This window comes from Danio rerio, chromosome 1 (genome assembly GCF_052040795.2).
Source record: "Danio rerio strain M-AB ecotype USA chromosome 1, GRCz13ab, whole genome shotgun sequence".
Lineage (NCBI taxonomy): Eukaryota > Metazoa > Chordata > Actinopteri > Cypriniformes > Danionidae > Danio > Danio rerio.
Genome location: NC_141021.1, coordinates 10,243,666 through 10,260,256, shown reverse-complemented (window position 1 = coordinate 10,260,256; position 16,591 = coordinate 10,243,666). Strand labels below are relative to the sequence as shown.

General features: G+C 33.5%; 2 protein-coding genes across 4 annotated transcripts in view; one reads left to right on the top strand and one right to left on the bottom strand.

The window, feature by feature from the left end:
- The window catches only part of tlr2 (toll-like receptor 2), a 33,461-nt gene extending 17,452 nt beyond the window's left edge, over positions 1 to 16,009 (bottom strand). For 2 of the 3 annotated variants that reach the window (XM_087235366.1, XM_087235367.1), the window contains exons 1-3: positions 15,907 to 16,009; positions 8,377 to 8,522; positions 3,641 to 3,796 (exon numbers count right to left, since the gene is read on the bottom strand). The gene's annotated coding sequence lies outside the window, so the exon portion shown is untranslated. Of the gene's footprint in view, positions 1 to 3,640; positions 3,800 to 8,376; positions 8,523 to 15,906 lie in introns of all 3 variants that reach the window. The other variant, XM_087235365.1, reaches the window with a different exon arrangement.
- socs1b (suppressor of cytokine signaling 1b) lies at positions 3,453 to 4,084 on the top strand. The gene has a single exon (NM_001252630.1). The coding sequence runs from the start codon at positions 3,467 to 3,469 to the stop codon at positions 4,046 to 4,048; it is 582 nt and encodes a 193-aa protein (NP_001239559.1). The 5' UTR covers positions 3,453 to 3,466; the 3' UTR covers positions 4,049 to 4,084.
- Positions 16,010 to 16,591: the final 582 nt, after the last annotated feature.

The window sequence follows — 16,591 nt, the reverse complement described above, 5'->3', positions numbered from 1 at the left end:
ATGCATAATTGACCATAATGTTTATTTATTTATTATTACTAATAATTTAACTTCAGGATTGTATATATGGATGCTTTCATCATGACTGCAACCAACATTTAAAGCTTGTTTTCCTTATTCAAATATTTTCAAAGGGCTTTATTTGAAAATATTTAAGAATTCAACGTGCAAGTTACAACAAAAAGAAGACATTATAATTATTCTTATTTAAATCTTACTGGAGCATATATGATGATCGGTTGTTATATTTATGGTTTGGATCTTGCAGTTTTCAATACTCAAGATATTTTGTTCATTCAAGAATCATGTTTCTCATGTGCATTAGCACGCCTTTGTGTTTTTTAGATTTGTAGCTTATTTTAATCCATTTTTTATGATTAAATATAAAACTCTGTTAATAGTTAACCTGTTGTAATGCGAGATGAGTTGAGAAAGATCACGTGATTTAAAGTAAAAGCGCTCCAAAAGCGAAAGCGAAACTATTCTGTTCACAAACCGTCAGGCTAAATAATAATAATAATCCACATCTGAAGTGCATTATAGCGGGTACACCGCAACCACTTGCTTATAACAGGGGTTTAGATATTTTATTTAGATCCACGCCATTTTGAAATTTACAGTTGCACATGATGAGAGCGCTGAGAGCCAACATCCACATTCATTCCCACATCTAGGATTTCACTTGACGCGTTGCGCTTTGGATGAACGGTGGATGTACGGTAAATAAGATGCTAGTCGCGTTCATGGATAGGGAGACAAGCTTCCTCCATCCAGACTCTTGACAGTTCTTGGAAAACAAAGGCTATTCCACATGAGAGACCGCCTTTTATTCAGAACTTTCGCTTTCTGTTATAATGGTCAGCCTATTCGCTACCAAAAATGAAGCATCGCAGGAACTCTTGTGACAGTCGTAGAGAAGTTTGGCTTAGTCAACATCAAACTACATTTGCGGTAAGTTGGCGAGTGCTTTTTTTGATCTGAGACCAGACTGGAGGTGTTTCTGTCACCTTTAATTTCACCGTGACGTTATTCCAGTATGACACCGCTTTATGATAGCCTTCTCACTGGAGCCCCAAGGTTTATTTCGAAATGAGAGTGTGACAGACATTGAATATTGAAATTGTTTTGCTTGATTCACAGGAGAAACGATTTCATTTTATTTGATGTGTGTCATGATGTTTTCGTGTAAACATACGTGCTGATAAATCTGAGGGAAGGCAACGGTGCTTCACTTTTTTCTGCTAACAGTTTAATCCAAGGCGTTTGTCTAGAAAGTGCCATTCAATTAATTTTTAGAGCCAACCAACTTAGGATAGTTTTGGGCGTTGGATGTGCTTAAAATACATGATCTGTTATTTTTTAAAGCTAAAAATGGCTTGTAAAACTCGTGCTAAGTTATTCTAAATAACATTGAGTTTTACATTTGCATTGTACATCCAACCACTTAGCAGACACTTTTATACAAATCGACTTACAAATCAGTCCACAGCAACTTGTAGCTTGTGGCTATAGGCTATATGAGGTTTTATAACCTCATGGTTTCCTAATGTTTCTTCACTAAAATTATATTATAAATAGTTTGTTCCAATTTATTCCTATAAAAATATATAGTTCAGCAAAAGAGCATCTAGTAAAAAGTGTGAAAATGCTTTCACTTTGAGTAGTCTACGTAATTAGTTGTCACCGTTGAATTATTTTAAAAAATTGTATCTGTAAAATTTAATTTTCATTTTTATAACAATTACCTGTGTATAATATGTGTTTTCAAACATGTTTTATGATATTATTTTAACATTTAAACTTAATTTTTAACATACTTTTCTTGATAAATGTTGACTTCCTTTACAGGGACAGATCGGATTTCCATAACTCTGACTTTTACTACATGGGCAGAAATAAACATTAATATATTATTATTAATATTATTAACAATAATAATATACACTACCGGTCAAAGGTTTTGGGTCAGTTCTTTCATTTTTTTTAGAAAATGATTTTGTTCATCAAGGCAGCATTTAATAAATGTAAAAAAAAAAAAGTTAAAAATTTATAAAAATTTTAAATAACTGATTTCTTATTGTATGTAGTTTCAAATTATATTATTACTCCAGTCATTATTGATTTTATTACTGTTACCATTAATAATAATAATAATAATCATAATAATCATAATAACCATAATCATAATAATTATAATAATAATCATAATAATAATATTAGAGTGATTGATCTGAAGGATCAAGTGACTCTGAAGACTGGAGTAATGAAGCTGAAAATTCATCATTAAAATCACTGGGATAAATTAAAAAAATTTAATTATTTGAGCAGTTATTTTATACTGCAATAACATTTCACAATTTTACAATTTGTACTGTATTTTTGATTAAATAAATGCAGCTTTGGTGAGCAGGAGAAGCTTATTTTAAAACATTTAATATTCAGACTGACTCCAAACTTTTGACCCGGAGTGTAAATATGAAAGTTATCGGCAAATGAATGAACAAATAATTTTAGGTAATTTTTGTTATTGTATTTAATAATATTATTAGCAATATTTCTAGTATTTTTGCTGTTGTTATTTGTATTAATAATCATTATAATACTAAAATCTTTTTTCTTTTTCATTTTTTGAGTGTCATCTTCATACACTGGAAAAATATCTGTAAATTAGCAGTTACAGCGTTAGTTTCCGTATTTTGTCATTCATGTTTTAATTTTTCCCTGTTTATTTATGCTTTTAAATTGCATTACAGGATCTTAATCTTTCTTCCAGAAACTTTTAACCTTGAAAAGTTAAAAAAACAAAAGTTTTATTAACATTTTTAAAAGTTTTAAAAGTGAAATATTGTCTGGGTTTGTGTTGTATATTTCAGTTCAGTACATTTTCTGTTACTTTACAGACTTATTTCAGTATATTTTTATAGTATTTTTTATAAATTTATATTATTTCAAACAACTAAAATAAAAGTCACTTTATTAAACTGTAAAGTTGAATTTTCAACATCAAAAGTTGAGAAGAAGAGATCAACATCCCATAAAGCGATTTACAATCATAAATAAACAGAAAACCCTTGAATCACAACATACGGAAACTGTTAATTAACAGACATTATTTACAGTGTAGAAGAGGAGACTCTTTGCCTTTTTAAAAAATGTTTACTGTAATATAATACAAAATAAATGATTAGTATTCATTTATGAATTAATAGTAATAATATTAATTAATTATTTTAATAAATTAATAGTACTAGTCATTAATAATACTACTAATACTAACCTTTTTTGATCATCATCCCAATATAAATAGACCTTTTCGCTATAAAAAAAATGACAATTTGTGCACACTTAAAATCATCTGTACTGTCTTCGATCAGAGCTTTTATCTGATGTTTCAAACTCTTTGTCCTTTTTACACACAGTCTGCACAGAATCAATCGTCTATGCTTTAAGATCATGGAGGAATGTCATGAGTGGGCTTCAGTTCAGAATGGTCCATCACAATGACAACGGCCATACAAATGCACCACCCAAATCCGCAGAGCCTCCGAAACCCTGCTCCGTCCCACCAACACACTTTCACCCTTTCCGGGACCAGCAGGAATGCAATCTTATCAAACAGGCTGTGGTTTACTTGACTCACAGTGGATTTTACTGGGGCCCTTTGGATGTGGACGAAGCTCATGCGAGACTGGCGAATCTTCCCCTTGGGACGTTCCTGATTCGGGACAGCATGCAGGCCAACGTTTTCTTCACGCTCAGCTATCGGGCTCCTGAAGGCCCGACCAGTGTTCGAGTGCTGCTGAAGAACGAAAGCTTCAGTTTAGCAGGTAGCAAACACACTTTTTCATGCATTTTTGGACTGCTTGGATACTACATCGCATCTCCGAAAAAAAGTTTGAGCAGGCCGTATCGAGGGGATGTCCCGCAAACCCTACAGGAACTTGCAAGACGGGCTGTAGTGCAGAGTTTTGGGAAAGATAGTATTCCACATTTGCCTGTGAGCAAAAAACTTAAGGAATTTATATGGTTGTACCCTTTTAGCATATGAATGTGTGTGTTGTTTATGCAGTATGAAGATCCTGAAGTTACTTGCAGCTCTTGATCATTTCATAGGATTCTGCAATGAACTAAAAACATGTATTTATGTCCGTCATGATCGTTTGAACTATTCTATGATTTAACACAAGAAAGCACTACAAAACGGTTTGATCCGACATACACAGAAAGGTTAGCACAATTGGACTTTGATTGCTTTAAAGGGATAGTTCATTTAAAAGTGGAAATTTTGTCATTTACTCACTCTCAAGTTGATTCAACCCTGTGTTTTTTTATTCTGATGAACAAAATTAAGATATATTTAAAAATGCTGGAAACCTGTAACCCTGACATGCTTAATAGAAAAGAAAATTCCACCAAAGTCAATGTTTATAGTATTTTTTAGGGTCCATGGTTACAGCATGGTTATCTGCATTCTTGAAACTCAATTGTAAGTCAATGTCAAGCTGGTTTGACACTCAATTGTAATTCAAAGTCAAGCTGGTGTGACACTCGATTGTAACTCAAAGTCAAGCTGGTTTAAAACCCGATTGTAACTCAAAGTCAGGCTGGTTTGAACCTCGGTTGTAATTCAAAGTCAAGCTGGTTTGACACTCAATTGTAACTCAAAGTCAAGCTGGTTTAACACTCAATTGTAACTCAAAGTCAAGCTGGTTTGACACTCGGTTGTAACTCAAAGTCAAGCTGGTTTAAAGCCCGATTGTAACTCAAAGTCAAGCTGGTTTGACACTCAATTTTAACTCAAAGTCAAGCTGGTTTAAAACCCGATTGTAACTTAAAGTCAAGCTGGTTTAAAGCCCGATTGTAACTAAAAGTCAAGCTGGTTTGACACTCAATTTTAACTCAAAGTCAAGCTGGTTTAAAACCCGATTGTAAGTCAAAGTAAAGCAGGTTTGAAACTTAGTTGTAACTCAAACTAAATGACTAACCCTTTTAGCATATGAATGTGTGTGTTGTTTATGCAGTATGTGTAAATGAGACTACTTGAGTTTGAGTAAAGCCTGTTGCACACTGCAAGCGCAAACAGTGCGTGAGCAGAGCATGTTTTTTCGGTGTCCTTGTTAACAGAGTAGAGCTTTCATATTGCACACAGAAGCAGCGCATCAGCGCGAAGCCTGAACATCGCAGAAGTCAATGTCATGCTGGTTTGAAACTCGATAGTAACTCAAAGTTAAGCTGGTTTGAAACCCGATTGTAACTCAAAGTCAAGCTGGTTTAAAACTTGTTTGTAAGTCAAAGTTAAGCTTATTTGAAACTCAATTGTAACTCAAAGTTAAGCTGGTTTAAAAACTCAATTGTAACTTAAAGTCAATCTAGTTTGAAACTCAATTTTAAGTCAAATGCGCGCTGCAGACGCAGCTAGTGTGAAAGGTAAACGGCTGCGCGCTGCTTCTGCTCTAAATACACACTGCGCCTGCACTGCTTGCACTTGCAGTGAGAAACAGCATTAACAATTTCCAAATTGTGATTTTTGAGTGAACTATCCTTTTAATAGAGTCATGCTGGTACTTTTTAGATTCTATGATGGATCTAACAACTTGGTTACATTTGAATGGTATTGTCTGTCTTTCTGAATGTAAACCACTGTCCACATGGCACTGCTGTTGATATCAGTATCATCTTTTCAGTTATTTTATAGTGGTACGTTGTATGTATTGGATGTATTACATATTAAGATGTTCTTAGTAGAAATATGCATTTCAGAAAGTGAGACTTAAAATGTTTTTGTTCACAATTGTTTTTTTTAATAAAGGTAAATTATTTGATGTCTGATAGAGTCGATTAGCTGTCTCCGCTCTTGATTTCTCTTTCACTTCATTATCTTGTAATGTAATCCAACACAAAAAAATAAACAAACCTTTATACACTGACTTCACACAAACGGCCCCATCTAGGGGAAGATATGAGCTACATGCAACATTCTCTTACTCATACATATTTGAACTTTTTATCGTTTTACTTGATAATAATAATGAAGCGAGCGGATGTTACATTTTAAATCTGACCATTTCTCTGGGAACTCCCGTTTTTTAACTCTATGTTGGTCACAAACCTCACATCTGTACTGTATACACACCACTGTTCCTATAGAAATCACATCCGCTGGCACAAAGACAGGAACATGTTTCTCTTCCTCCACATTAAAGTATTCCTCTGACAATTATATGGTCGGATAAAACAGGAAGGTGTGTTTTGTTCTTGCTTTTCAAGATGTTAATGTTTAAAAAAGGAAAAGAAAATGAAAGATGATCTCTGCAGTGCAGAAAAACCTGAAACAAAGACATCCATTGTAACTGTACTGTACAGGATACCTTGCATACCTCAGCATTTTGTTGCATGTTACATGCACTGTAAAAGATGGTATGACAAGAAGTCATGACTAGGAATGTTTTTATGTTACTGTAACTTAAGTTAATCAGGTTACAACTACATTTTTTTAAGCTATGTAAAGTTTAACTTTATATTTTTAGTCAGTTTACATAAGTTGAGATGACTAGAAAAGCTAATTTGGCTCAACTAAAACAATTAAGACAGCAATCATTTTTTAAAAGAGTGTAATTAACTATAGTAATAACATTGCACATGATGCACACACACATTTGTTTTTGTGAAATCTGGGGACATTCCATCGTTTTCCATTGTTTTTGCTGTACAAACTGTATTTTCTATTGCCCTAACCCCATTCTATACCTAAACTGTACACTTTTACTTTCTGAAAAAACTATTTTGGTGCGATTTATAAGCTTTTTGAGAAATGAGGACATCAGCAATGTCATCATATTTCACCACCTTTTTGTAATACATGTCAAACATCAAAACAAATAGTGTCTATTTCTAATTTAGCTTTAAATTAGTTTTTTTGTTGTTGTTGCTTATTATGTCAGCAAAAAATAATGACTCGTACATTTTGACCATGATTTACCATGTCATTCAGTTAATTTATACACACACACACACACACACACATATATATACGAATATCTTCTTCTTTGGCCTTAGTCCCGTATGGTTGCGGGGTCGGCTCTTTGAAACAAGTCCTCCATTTAGACTTGTCCATATGATAAGGACTTTTTTTACACAATCCGGCCGGCCTGTCGTCTGGGCCTGTCACCCTCATACACTCATACACTACGGACAATTTAGCCTACCCAATTCACCTGCAGCATGTCTTTGGACTGAGGGGGAAACCGGAGCACCCGGAGGAAACCCACGCAAAAGCAGGGAGAACATGCAAACTCCTCACAGAAATGCCAGCTGAGCCGAGGTTTAAAGCAGCGACCCAGCGACCTTCTTGCCACTGCTTCGGCCATATATATATATGTATAAATATTTCCCTGCTCTGTTAAACATGAAATATTTAAAAAAGAAAAAACAATTCAAAGGGGAGCTAATAATTCTGATTCCAACTGTGTGTGTGTGTGTGTGTGTGTGTGTGTGTGTGTGTGTGTGTGTGTGTGTGTGTGTGTGTGTGTGTGTGTGTGTGTGTGTGTGTGTGTGCGCGCACACACACACACACACAAAAATATGCCATTTTATGACAACATGAAAACATTTGGTCACAAAGTACTGATTATCCTTCACACTCCAAAAAGTGTTTAATAATATACTTTATACTAAAATTATAGTAAAACTACAGTTTAAGTAAGTTGTTTCAGGAGTGCACAAACATATTAGTAGGGCTACATGGAATCTGTGTGCCACATGGAATTCCATAGACTTTTAGCCCATCTGAGTCTATTTATTTACTTGTGTAAATGCATATTTATGCAGGTTATAAAATTTCAGTCTAATATAAAAATGTTCACGTGATTTATTTACAAAACAGTTCATAAAGTAATATTTTATGTCTTTTAGTAGATGTATTATGTGAGAGACTTGCTTTGTTTACCAAATAAGTGAATCTATTGGATTTGCATTGTAAACATTACAGAAAAGTAAAAAATGTATCATTTTTATTTCATATATAAAGTTTTTAGATACTCCCATAATCATTCTGCATACATCTGATTTTTACAGAATTCTGCGCAGAAATAGCAAAAAATGTCCGCAGATTCTGTCTGGCCCTACACAGAAGATATTTTGATTTTATATTCACACATTTGATTTAATATTATGAAATATCAAAGGTTTTGAAAATTTTGCTATTGCCAGTGAAAGGATCAGGAATATCTCAACCTAAATATTCCCTCCTTCTGAAGAAAAAAAGTCTCTCGTGATTCTTCCAGCATCTGACCATCGGAAACCCGTCGCTCGTCAAAAACCAATTTACTGAGCAGCAATTTTACAACAGGCCCGGCCAGGCATTTCAATGAGCTTTACCTTTGTGTTGACTGCAACCGCTGTCACTGGCCAATGTATTTTATTTCTGCATGCCTTGGCATCACTTCTCCATTCAGATCCATTAATCAGAGAGTCCTTTAACAAAACTGCCTTTGTGTAGTGTGTTTTTTCTGCACTTATTAAACCTGAAAGACAGAGAGAGAGCAAGATTAACTCTTGAATGCTTAAAATAGCATTTCCGTCATGCATAAAAACACACTTTTGTCATATTGAAAAAAAATGACTGTCAGCATTCATATTTTAATTTTAATTCTTGACATGGTCCGTCTCTTCTTTTTACTATCAGATCATTATGTAGCACTGAAACGGTGTGATCTGTTGTTGAGTTTACAGGTGAAACAAAGATATTCACCGAGAAAAAGAATGCAGAGGGTTGATTTTATCCACCGACTGAACCATGACTGAACATCGCATACAGGTATGTGAAGTCAGATGACAGAAGGGAAGAGAATAAAAAGTAAAAGTGATCTGTGAAAAGAGAAGTAATGTAGAAGAAAAAAAAACAGAATTTGAAGACACATTTTTATTTGAATTCATATGATTTACACTACCTGACACAAGTCTTGATCGTCGAACCAAATTGTAAGAGCAACAAATAATTACTTGACTTCTAGTTGATCATTTGGAAAAATGGAAACTTATTGGAACCCACATAGACCCAAGATTCTCACAGTTATCAGTCAAGTTTGGTAAAGGAAAAATCATGGTTTGGGGTTACATTTAGTATAGGGAGATGATCTGCAGAGTGGATGGCAACATCAGCAGTCTGAGGTATCAAGACATTTGTGCTGCCCATTACATTACAAACCACAAGAGAGGGCAAATTATTCAGCAGGATAGCAATCCTTCTTATACAAAGAAGTCAAGGTGCTTCAGGATTGGACAGCCCAGTCTCCAGATATGAACATTATTGAGCATGTCTGGGGTAAGATGAAAAAGAAGGCATTGAAGATGAATCTGGGAGTCCTGCAAGTACTCTTTCTTTGGCATCCCAGGTGACTTTATTAATAAGTGATTTGAGTCATTGCAGAGACGTATGGATGCAGTACTCCAAGCTCATGGGAGTCATACACAATATTAATTCTTTTTCCACTGCAGCAGGACTTTATATTCTATACTGTACATTATTTCTGTTAAGTGACAAGACTTTTGTCTAAGTCAGACTTTACTGTCATAATTAAACAAACATTAAATGAGAAAAAAGAAAAAAAAAACTGCAAACACAGTTAGGACTTTAAGGAGCATGCAAAGTTAGGAGCATGCTTTTCACTTTTGAAAGGTGTCTTTTTTTCTTAAAACTTGTAATCTTTACTAACTGAATATCCAGAAATGCAATATGCATTAATATTTTTATTTATGAAAACAATAAATAATATTATTTTAGTATTTAATTAATAATGCCAAGTGAAAATGCTAATAATTTACCACAAAATCTGAGTGTTTGTTTCGTTTACTTCGGTGACGGCAAAATGAAAGCATTTAGCTGTAGTATTATATTAAATAATATTATTTTAAATTTTAATTATTACTAAATAATAATTTTAATGCAATATTAATAAATAAATAATTGGTAAAATATAAAAAATGTGATATAATATAATATGATAATAAATTAACATATAATAATAAATTATAATATAATATAACATAATATTTATTTTCTTTTTGGCTTAATCTTTTTATTCATCAGTGGTCGCCACAGCAGAATGAACCACCAACTTATTCAACATATGTTTTTACACAGTGGATGCCCTTCCAGTTGCAACCCATCACTGGGAAACATCCTAACACACTCCTTCACAAATACACTGACAATTTAGCTTACTCAATTGACCTATAACTCATGTCTTTGGACTTGTGGAGGAAACCAGAGAACCCGGAGGAAACCCACGCCAACACGGAGAGAACATTTTCCACACAAATGCCAACTGGGTAAGCTGAGGCTCCAACCAGCAACCTTCTTGCTATGAGGCAAAACTCCTACCCACTGTGCCACCGTGTCCCCTCCATATAATATAACATAATATAATATAATATAATATAATATAATATAATATAATATAATATAATATAATATAATATAATATAATATAATATAATATAATAAAATATAATATATAAGCCATTACAAAATGAAAATATCTATTCAGAATTTTGTTTCTTTATCCGCTTATCTAATAAAACTGCAATTGAATGTAGTGTTGGAGTAATTGCACCATTTCTTTTTTACAAGTTGCTTCAGATAAAAGTGTCTGCAAAATGCATAAATGTAAATGTGTTTGTTGTAAGTGGGAGTGTGTTTAAACAAATGCCCACGTGGGTTGCACATTATATTTTTAATCAGAAGCGTGTAAAAGGGAGTTGCTTACATTTTCTCAGCTCTTTGGCAATGAATGATGAAACATCTTTGATTTATACCTCCCACAATCACTGCTAAAGACACACTAAACTGATAAAACCTGTTATATCTCTTTGTATTATCTTCCCTTTCCCCCGCCTTTAATCCCTATGGGAAAAGAAAACAAGACGTATCAGCCGCATGTTCTGATAGTAAGCAGCTGGTTTTTTGGGGGTTCAGGAAAGTTCAAAGAGTTATTTATACTGTACATGAGCAATATCACACTCATAGCAGTGCGATATGGCTAGATATTGGCACTGGTGGGAAGCGTGCAATGGCACGAGGCCACTGGCCGAGCCCCCAGTCCCGCCAAAAGTGACGATATACAGCCACATTGCACTGCTTTGAGTCTCATAATCCTTTTGTAAGAGAAACCAACTTCTTCTGACATTCATTCACATCTGCAGCTGATGGTCAGAACAGCAGAAACCGTCGCTGCTTCACCAACATCACTTTTAGCTAGTATTTGAATGATTCTCTAGCGTTATGTCTAAAGTGATGACAAAACAGGTGATTTTGCTGACATTTTAAGATTATAAGGCTGAACGGCTTGAATGCCATCAGTCTACAGAGATTTCTTACTATTTCTCTGTTTTAATCAGGAGATCACAATAATTAACCGCAAAAACAGCCAAAGCAGTAAACAGTATACACAGTAAGCATTAAACACATGTTGGCATTCCTTCTTTCTTTTTTTTTTACTGAACTAGTCTGCAGTAACAGGGCTCATTAGAAACAGATGGCCAAACAAAAAGTAATTCAGTGTTATACAAAAAGTGGCCAAAAAAAAAAAAAAAACGACATTGCTAATATGTGAGTCCCATCTCACACTTGATGCACTACGATAGGGTATGTGCAGAAGTATGCAGAAATATTTTTAATTTGTCACATGCCTGGGTCAAGCGCTTCAGGTGAACTGTAAATCAGCGGATTTAAGGTCTGTTTTCTTTATCAGCGATCTCCACTGCCTGACTGATATCTGATTTAAAGTGGGTCTCGGAATGTACAAGAAGCACTGCATTAAATAACATTTTATTCTGCCATGTCTTTAAAATATGAACATTTATTTTACCCCAGTATATTCAATGGAGCTTTTGCACTAGCCTGCTAATTCTGACTGGCGCGTGCATGTAAATGGCTTTTCATCTCGTTTAGCGACTAAATGAATGCCAAAGTCTATTTAACTGATTTTATTTTAATTACATCATAACATTGATGCTGTATAAGGAACATAACCATTCACTGGGAGTTTATCAGTTTGGGAAGAAACACTAGCTCTGCATTACTATGGTATAAATACAACACCGCAACATACAAAAGAGAGAGATCTCCACTTACCTGTTTAATAATGATTTAATCAGCTGTAGTTTAAAATTACGCTGGGTTTTTCCTCCTCTAAGGGCTTATTATGCGTCTCTGTCGCCATCTTGTGGATAGACAACGTCAACCGTCTTTGCTCAGCTCAATGATAGAGGCTAATGGCCGCCGACGTGCTATCTAAAATTAACAAAATAGGCCCTATCTTTATAATTAAACTGCATAGTTGCTATCTAAACAACTACAGTCTCAACTAAAAAGCCTCAAAAGTACATTATGATGTCCAACAGCAGCAATATGTCAAACTGTAGCGTGACCTCTGGTTGTTGCATGTGGGCGGAGTAATACACAAGGGTGAAGGGTGAAGATGCTTGACGAGTGCTGAATTTAAATTTTCCTTTAAACCAAAAAATTATTAAATACGATAGTAATCTAAAATTAATACTATGGTGTTTTTTAACCATACTGTACTAAAGTATATTTTACTGTAGTACTATTATATTATAAAATGCACTCTGTTAATGAATGCTACAGCATACGAACTCTACTGAACTGATAAACTGTAATAAATACTGTATTAGACCGTAGTAGATTTAACTACAGTAAACTGTGGTGTATTGTAGTATAGCTGTAGAAAACGACAGTATTCTGCAGTTTGTACATATTACAACTATAATCTCACAATTACAGATTAATTCAAGTACTGTTTGGTTCAAAAACACTAAATTATTTACTACAAATTACTAATATGTGGGAAAACTATTTTTTTTTACTTCTGTCAGCATAACTTCTAATAGGCCGTAATCTCTAATATAGTGCTGGGAAAAGATTGATTGCATCCAAAATTTGTTTTGACAATGTGTGTGTGCTATTTATTATGTGATGCTCAAACACACATATTACATATTAAAAACAAAAAGTATACAAAACTAATTATAAATTAAACCTAAATACATAAATGTATACATAAATTTGTACATAAATTGGTATGTATATATATATATATATATATATATATATATATATATATATATATATATATATATATATATATATATATATATATATATATATATATATATATATATATATATATATATATATATATATATATATATAAAATATAAATAAATATCTAAATATAAATAAATATTTTCTCAAAGACATGCATTTATTTATATTTACATAATACATTTACACAGCGCACACACATGGTTTAATGTCAACACAAACATTTATTTTGGATTATCGCGTCTAGTTTTTGCCCAACACTAAATATAATGCTCCTACACAATATATTTACCTTTGTTAATATTGTGTATGGAATGTCTCTCCCGCCTTTGATTTGTACATTTGCCACAAGGGGGCATTGCTTCTCTCTACAACTCTGATCTCTCAAGTTAAAATTTACTAGCTTGGTATTTACTTTTCTACTTTGATGGTAAGTGACTAAAATATAACATTAATCTAAACAGGTAGCGCCGAAATGCAGATTGTAAACGCTCAAGTTTAGCTATTATGTTTACATTGAGCTTTTTTTTTTTTTTTTTGCAGAAATCATTGTTTTATTACAATGGGATCAACTCAAGAACTCAAAGTACTAAGTGCAAGCCTGCAGGAGAGGAATAAACACAACAGCTCTAGTATAGGAGCAAAAACATAAACTATAGTATTAGAGAGGCGAGTGTATCAGGTACACATTTAATATTGTGCATTATAAAAATCAGGTGTAGTGAGATAATACATCATAATCACAATACAATTATAATACAGTTGCAACTGGAATATGAATTATTAGACCCCCTTATTTATTTTTTCCCCAATTTCTTTTAATGTATAGTTTAATGGAGAGAGGTTTTTTTTAAACACATTTCTAAACATAATAGTTTTAATAACTCATTTCTAATAACTGATTAAATTTATCTTTGCCATGATGACAGTAAATAATATTTGACTATATATTTTTCAAGGCACTTCTATACAGCTTAAAGTGACATTTAAGGGCTTAAATAGGTTAACTAGGCAGAGGTTATTAGGCAAGTTATTGTATAACGATGGTTTGTTCTGTACACTATAGAAAATATATCTTAAAGGGACTGATAATTTTGGCCTTAAAATGTTTGGAAAAATAAACAAAACTAAAAAACTGTTCTTATTTCAGCTGAAATAAATGCAAATAAGACTTTCTCTAGAAGAAAAAAACATCAGACATACTGTGAAAATTTCTTTGCTCTGTTAAACATAATTTGGGAAATATTTAAAAAAGAAAAAAATCAAAGAGGGATTAATAATTCTGATTGCAACTGTATATAGTCAAAAAGTCATAATTATTAGCCCTTCTGTAGAAATTTAGTTCATTTAAAAATATTTTCTGAGTGATGTTTAACAGAGACAAGAATGATTTTGAAAAACATTTTAAATTAATAGTTTTAATTACTAAATTCTAATCATTAATTTCTTTTGTCTTGGCCATGATGCCAGTCTAAATTTTGTTATAATTATTAATTATATTTTTAATATTTATTTTTTGGCAAAATAATAGAATTTAGATTTAAGGGATATTTAAAGACCAAGGCAGGGGTGCACAAAACTCGGTCCTGGAGGGCTGGTGCCCTGCAAAATTTGGCCCTAGCTTGCCTCAACACTCCTGCACGGATATTTCTAAGTCTAGTAAAAGCTTGTTAAGCTAGCCCGGGTACCTACTACACTTGATTTTGGTTTTATTGTATATAAGAAAATAAGAAAACATGTTAAATGAGAATCTGAAATATTCTAACTGACATATCATATAATATAATATATAATAAATATAATATAAACTGACATATCATCCATTTGGTAGAGGTTGATAATTTTGGAACTATGGGATGTGTTGAAGAAAAAATGCATTGAGTGTGTTATATAGTGACATTAGGAGTTTTTTTTTTTTTTTAGTGGGGCAGGGTTAAAGGATTAAAAAGGAAGGAAAAAACAAGTTCTGAAAGAGATCAAGCCTCGGTCAGTTAATAAAAAGTAACGCAAAAGTCACTCAAAAGTAACGTAAATCATTACTTACCAAAAAAAGAAACACAACTTGTTACTTTTTTTGGGGGTAACTCAATATTGTGCATTACTTTCCAAAGCAACTTTCCCCAACATTGGTATTCGTGTGCTTTTAATGGCACACTTGTGTACAAGTTCAAATGCTAGGGCATATAGGCATATTTATTTAGTTTGGAGCATGTGCACACACCAATGCTTGATTCAGAGGACAAAAAGGGAAAAAAATCTTAAAAATCCACCAGCATAAAAACAAAATGATCATATTTACAGGTATGACTTCTGTGTAGATATGTATGTCTGCACATTTTACAGTGATAATGATCTATGATGGCTACTTAAAAAAATAACCCATGCAAACAAAAAAGTCAGCACTCTTTCGAAGAACTGGGCTGAACTGGTTCCACTACAAAGATTTCCAAGAAACCACAGAGCGATATCGATTTGCAACAAGATTTGGTTTTATTTCACAAATGAACGACCAGTTTTGGGTTCCTGCACATCAATGACGGTAATTTAACCAGACGTATTTTCAAAAATATCAAGTCAATAGCAATTAAATGAACTACAGCTGACTGCTTTCGTTTTGCGGTCACCGAAGTAAACTAAACAAACACTAAATTATTAGCATTTTCACTTGGCAAGTGCGGTTGCTTGAGGCTGCGATTGTATCTTGGTGAAAGACACCCCAGGGCTTTCCCACATTATTCCATTTGCATAAACATCAAAATATTTCTCTATATAAATAAACTTACAGGCGACACGGTGGATCAGTGGTTATGTTACCTCACAGCAAGAGGTCGAGCTTCGAGTTCCGGTGTTACACCAAATTCTGCGACCGTCGTATTCTGTGACTCTAGTAGGCGCTGTTCTCGCTGTTCAACTTAAACTCGCTCCCACAGGCGGACTGGACACGCAAAAAGCGTACATACTCTCACGTGAACGCGCTCGGCGCCCGTACACATTATATGAGCGCGTCAATATATTTCATCGTTCTCTGTTTACTATTATTTTTCTTGCCTTTGATATATAGATGTTAAGTTTACATATATTTAACAGCCCATCAAAGAAAGCATTTTACTATAATATGACCAGTACAGCGATAGATTATATCTATCTATCTATCTATCTATCTATCTATCTATCTATCTATCTATCTATCTATCTATCTATCTATCTATCTATCTATCTATCTATCTATCTATCTATCTATCTATCTATCTATCTATCTATCTATCTATCTATCTATCTATCTATCTATCTATCTCTCTGTCTCTCTGTCTGTCTGTCTGTCTGTGTAGTTTGTCTAGTTTGCCTCGTTAATGCACCCAGGTTGCGTGTGCTGAATGAATTGTTCAATGCTAGTATCTAATCCCTCGTATTTCACACAGAAAAAATAATGTTCTCCAAATGCAAACAGCTTACATGATAATAAAAAAC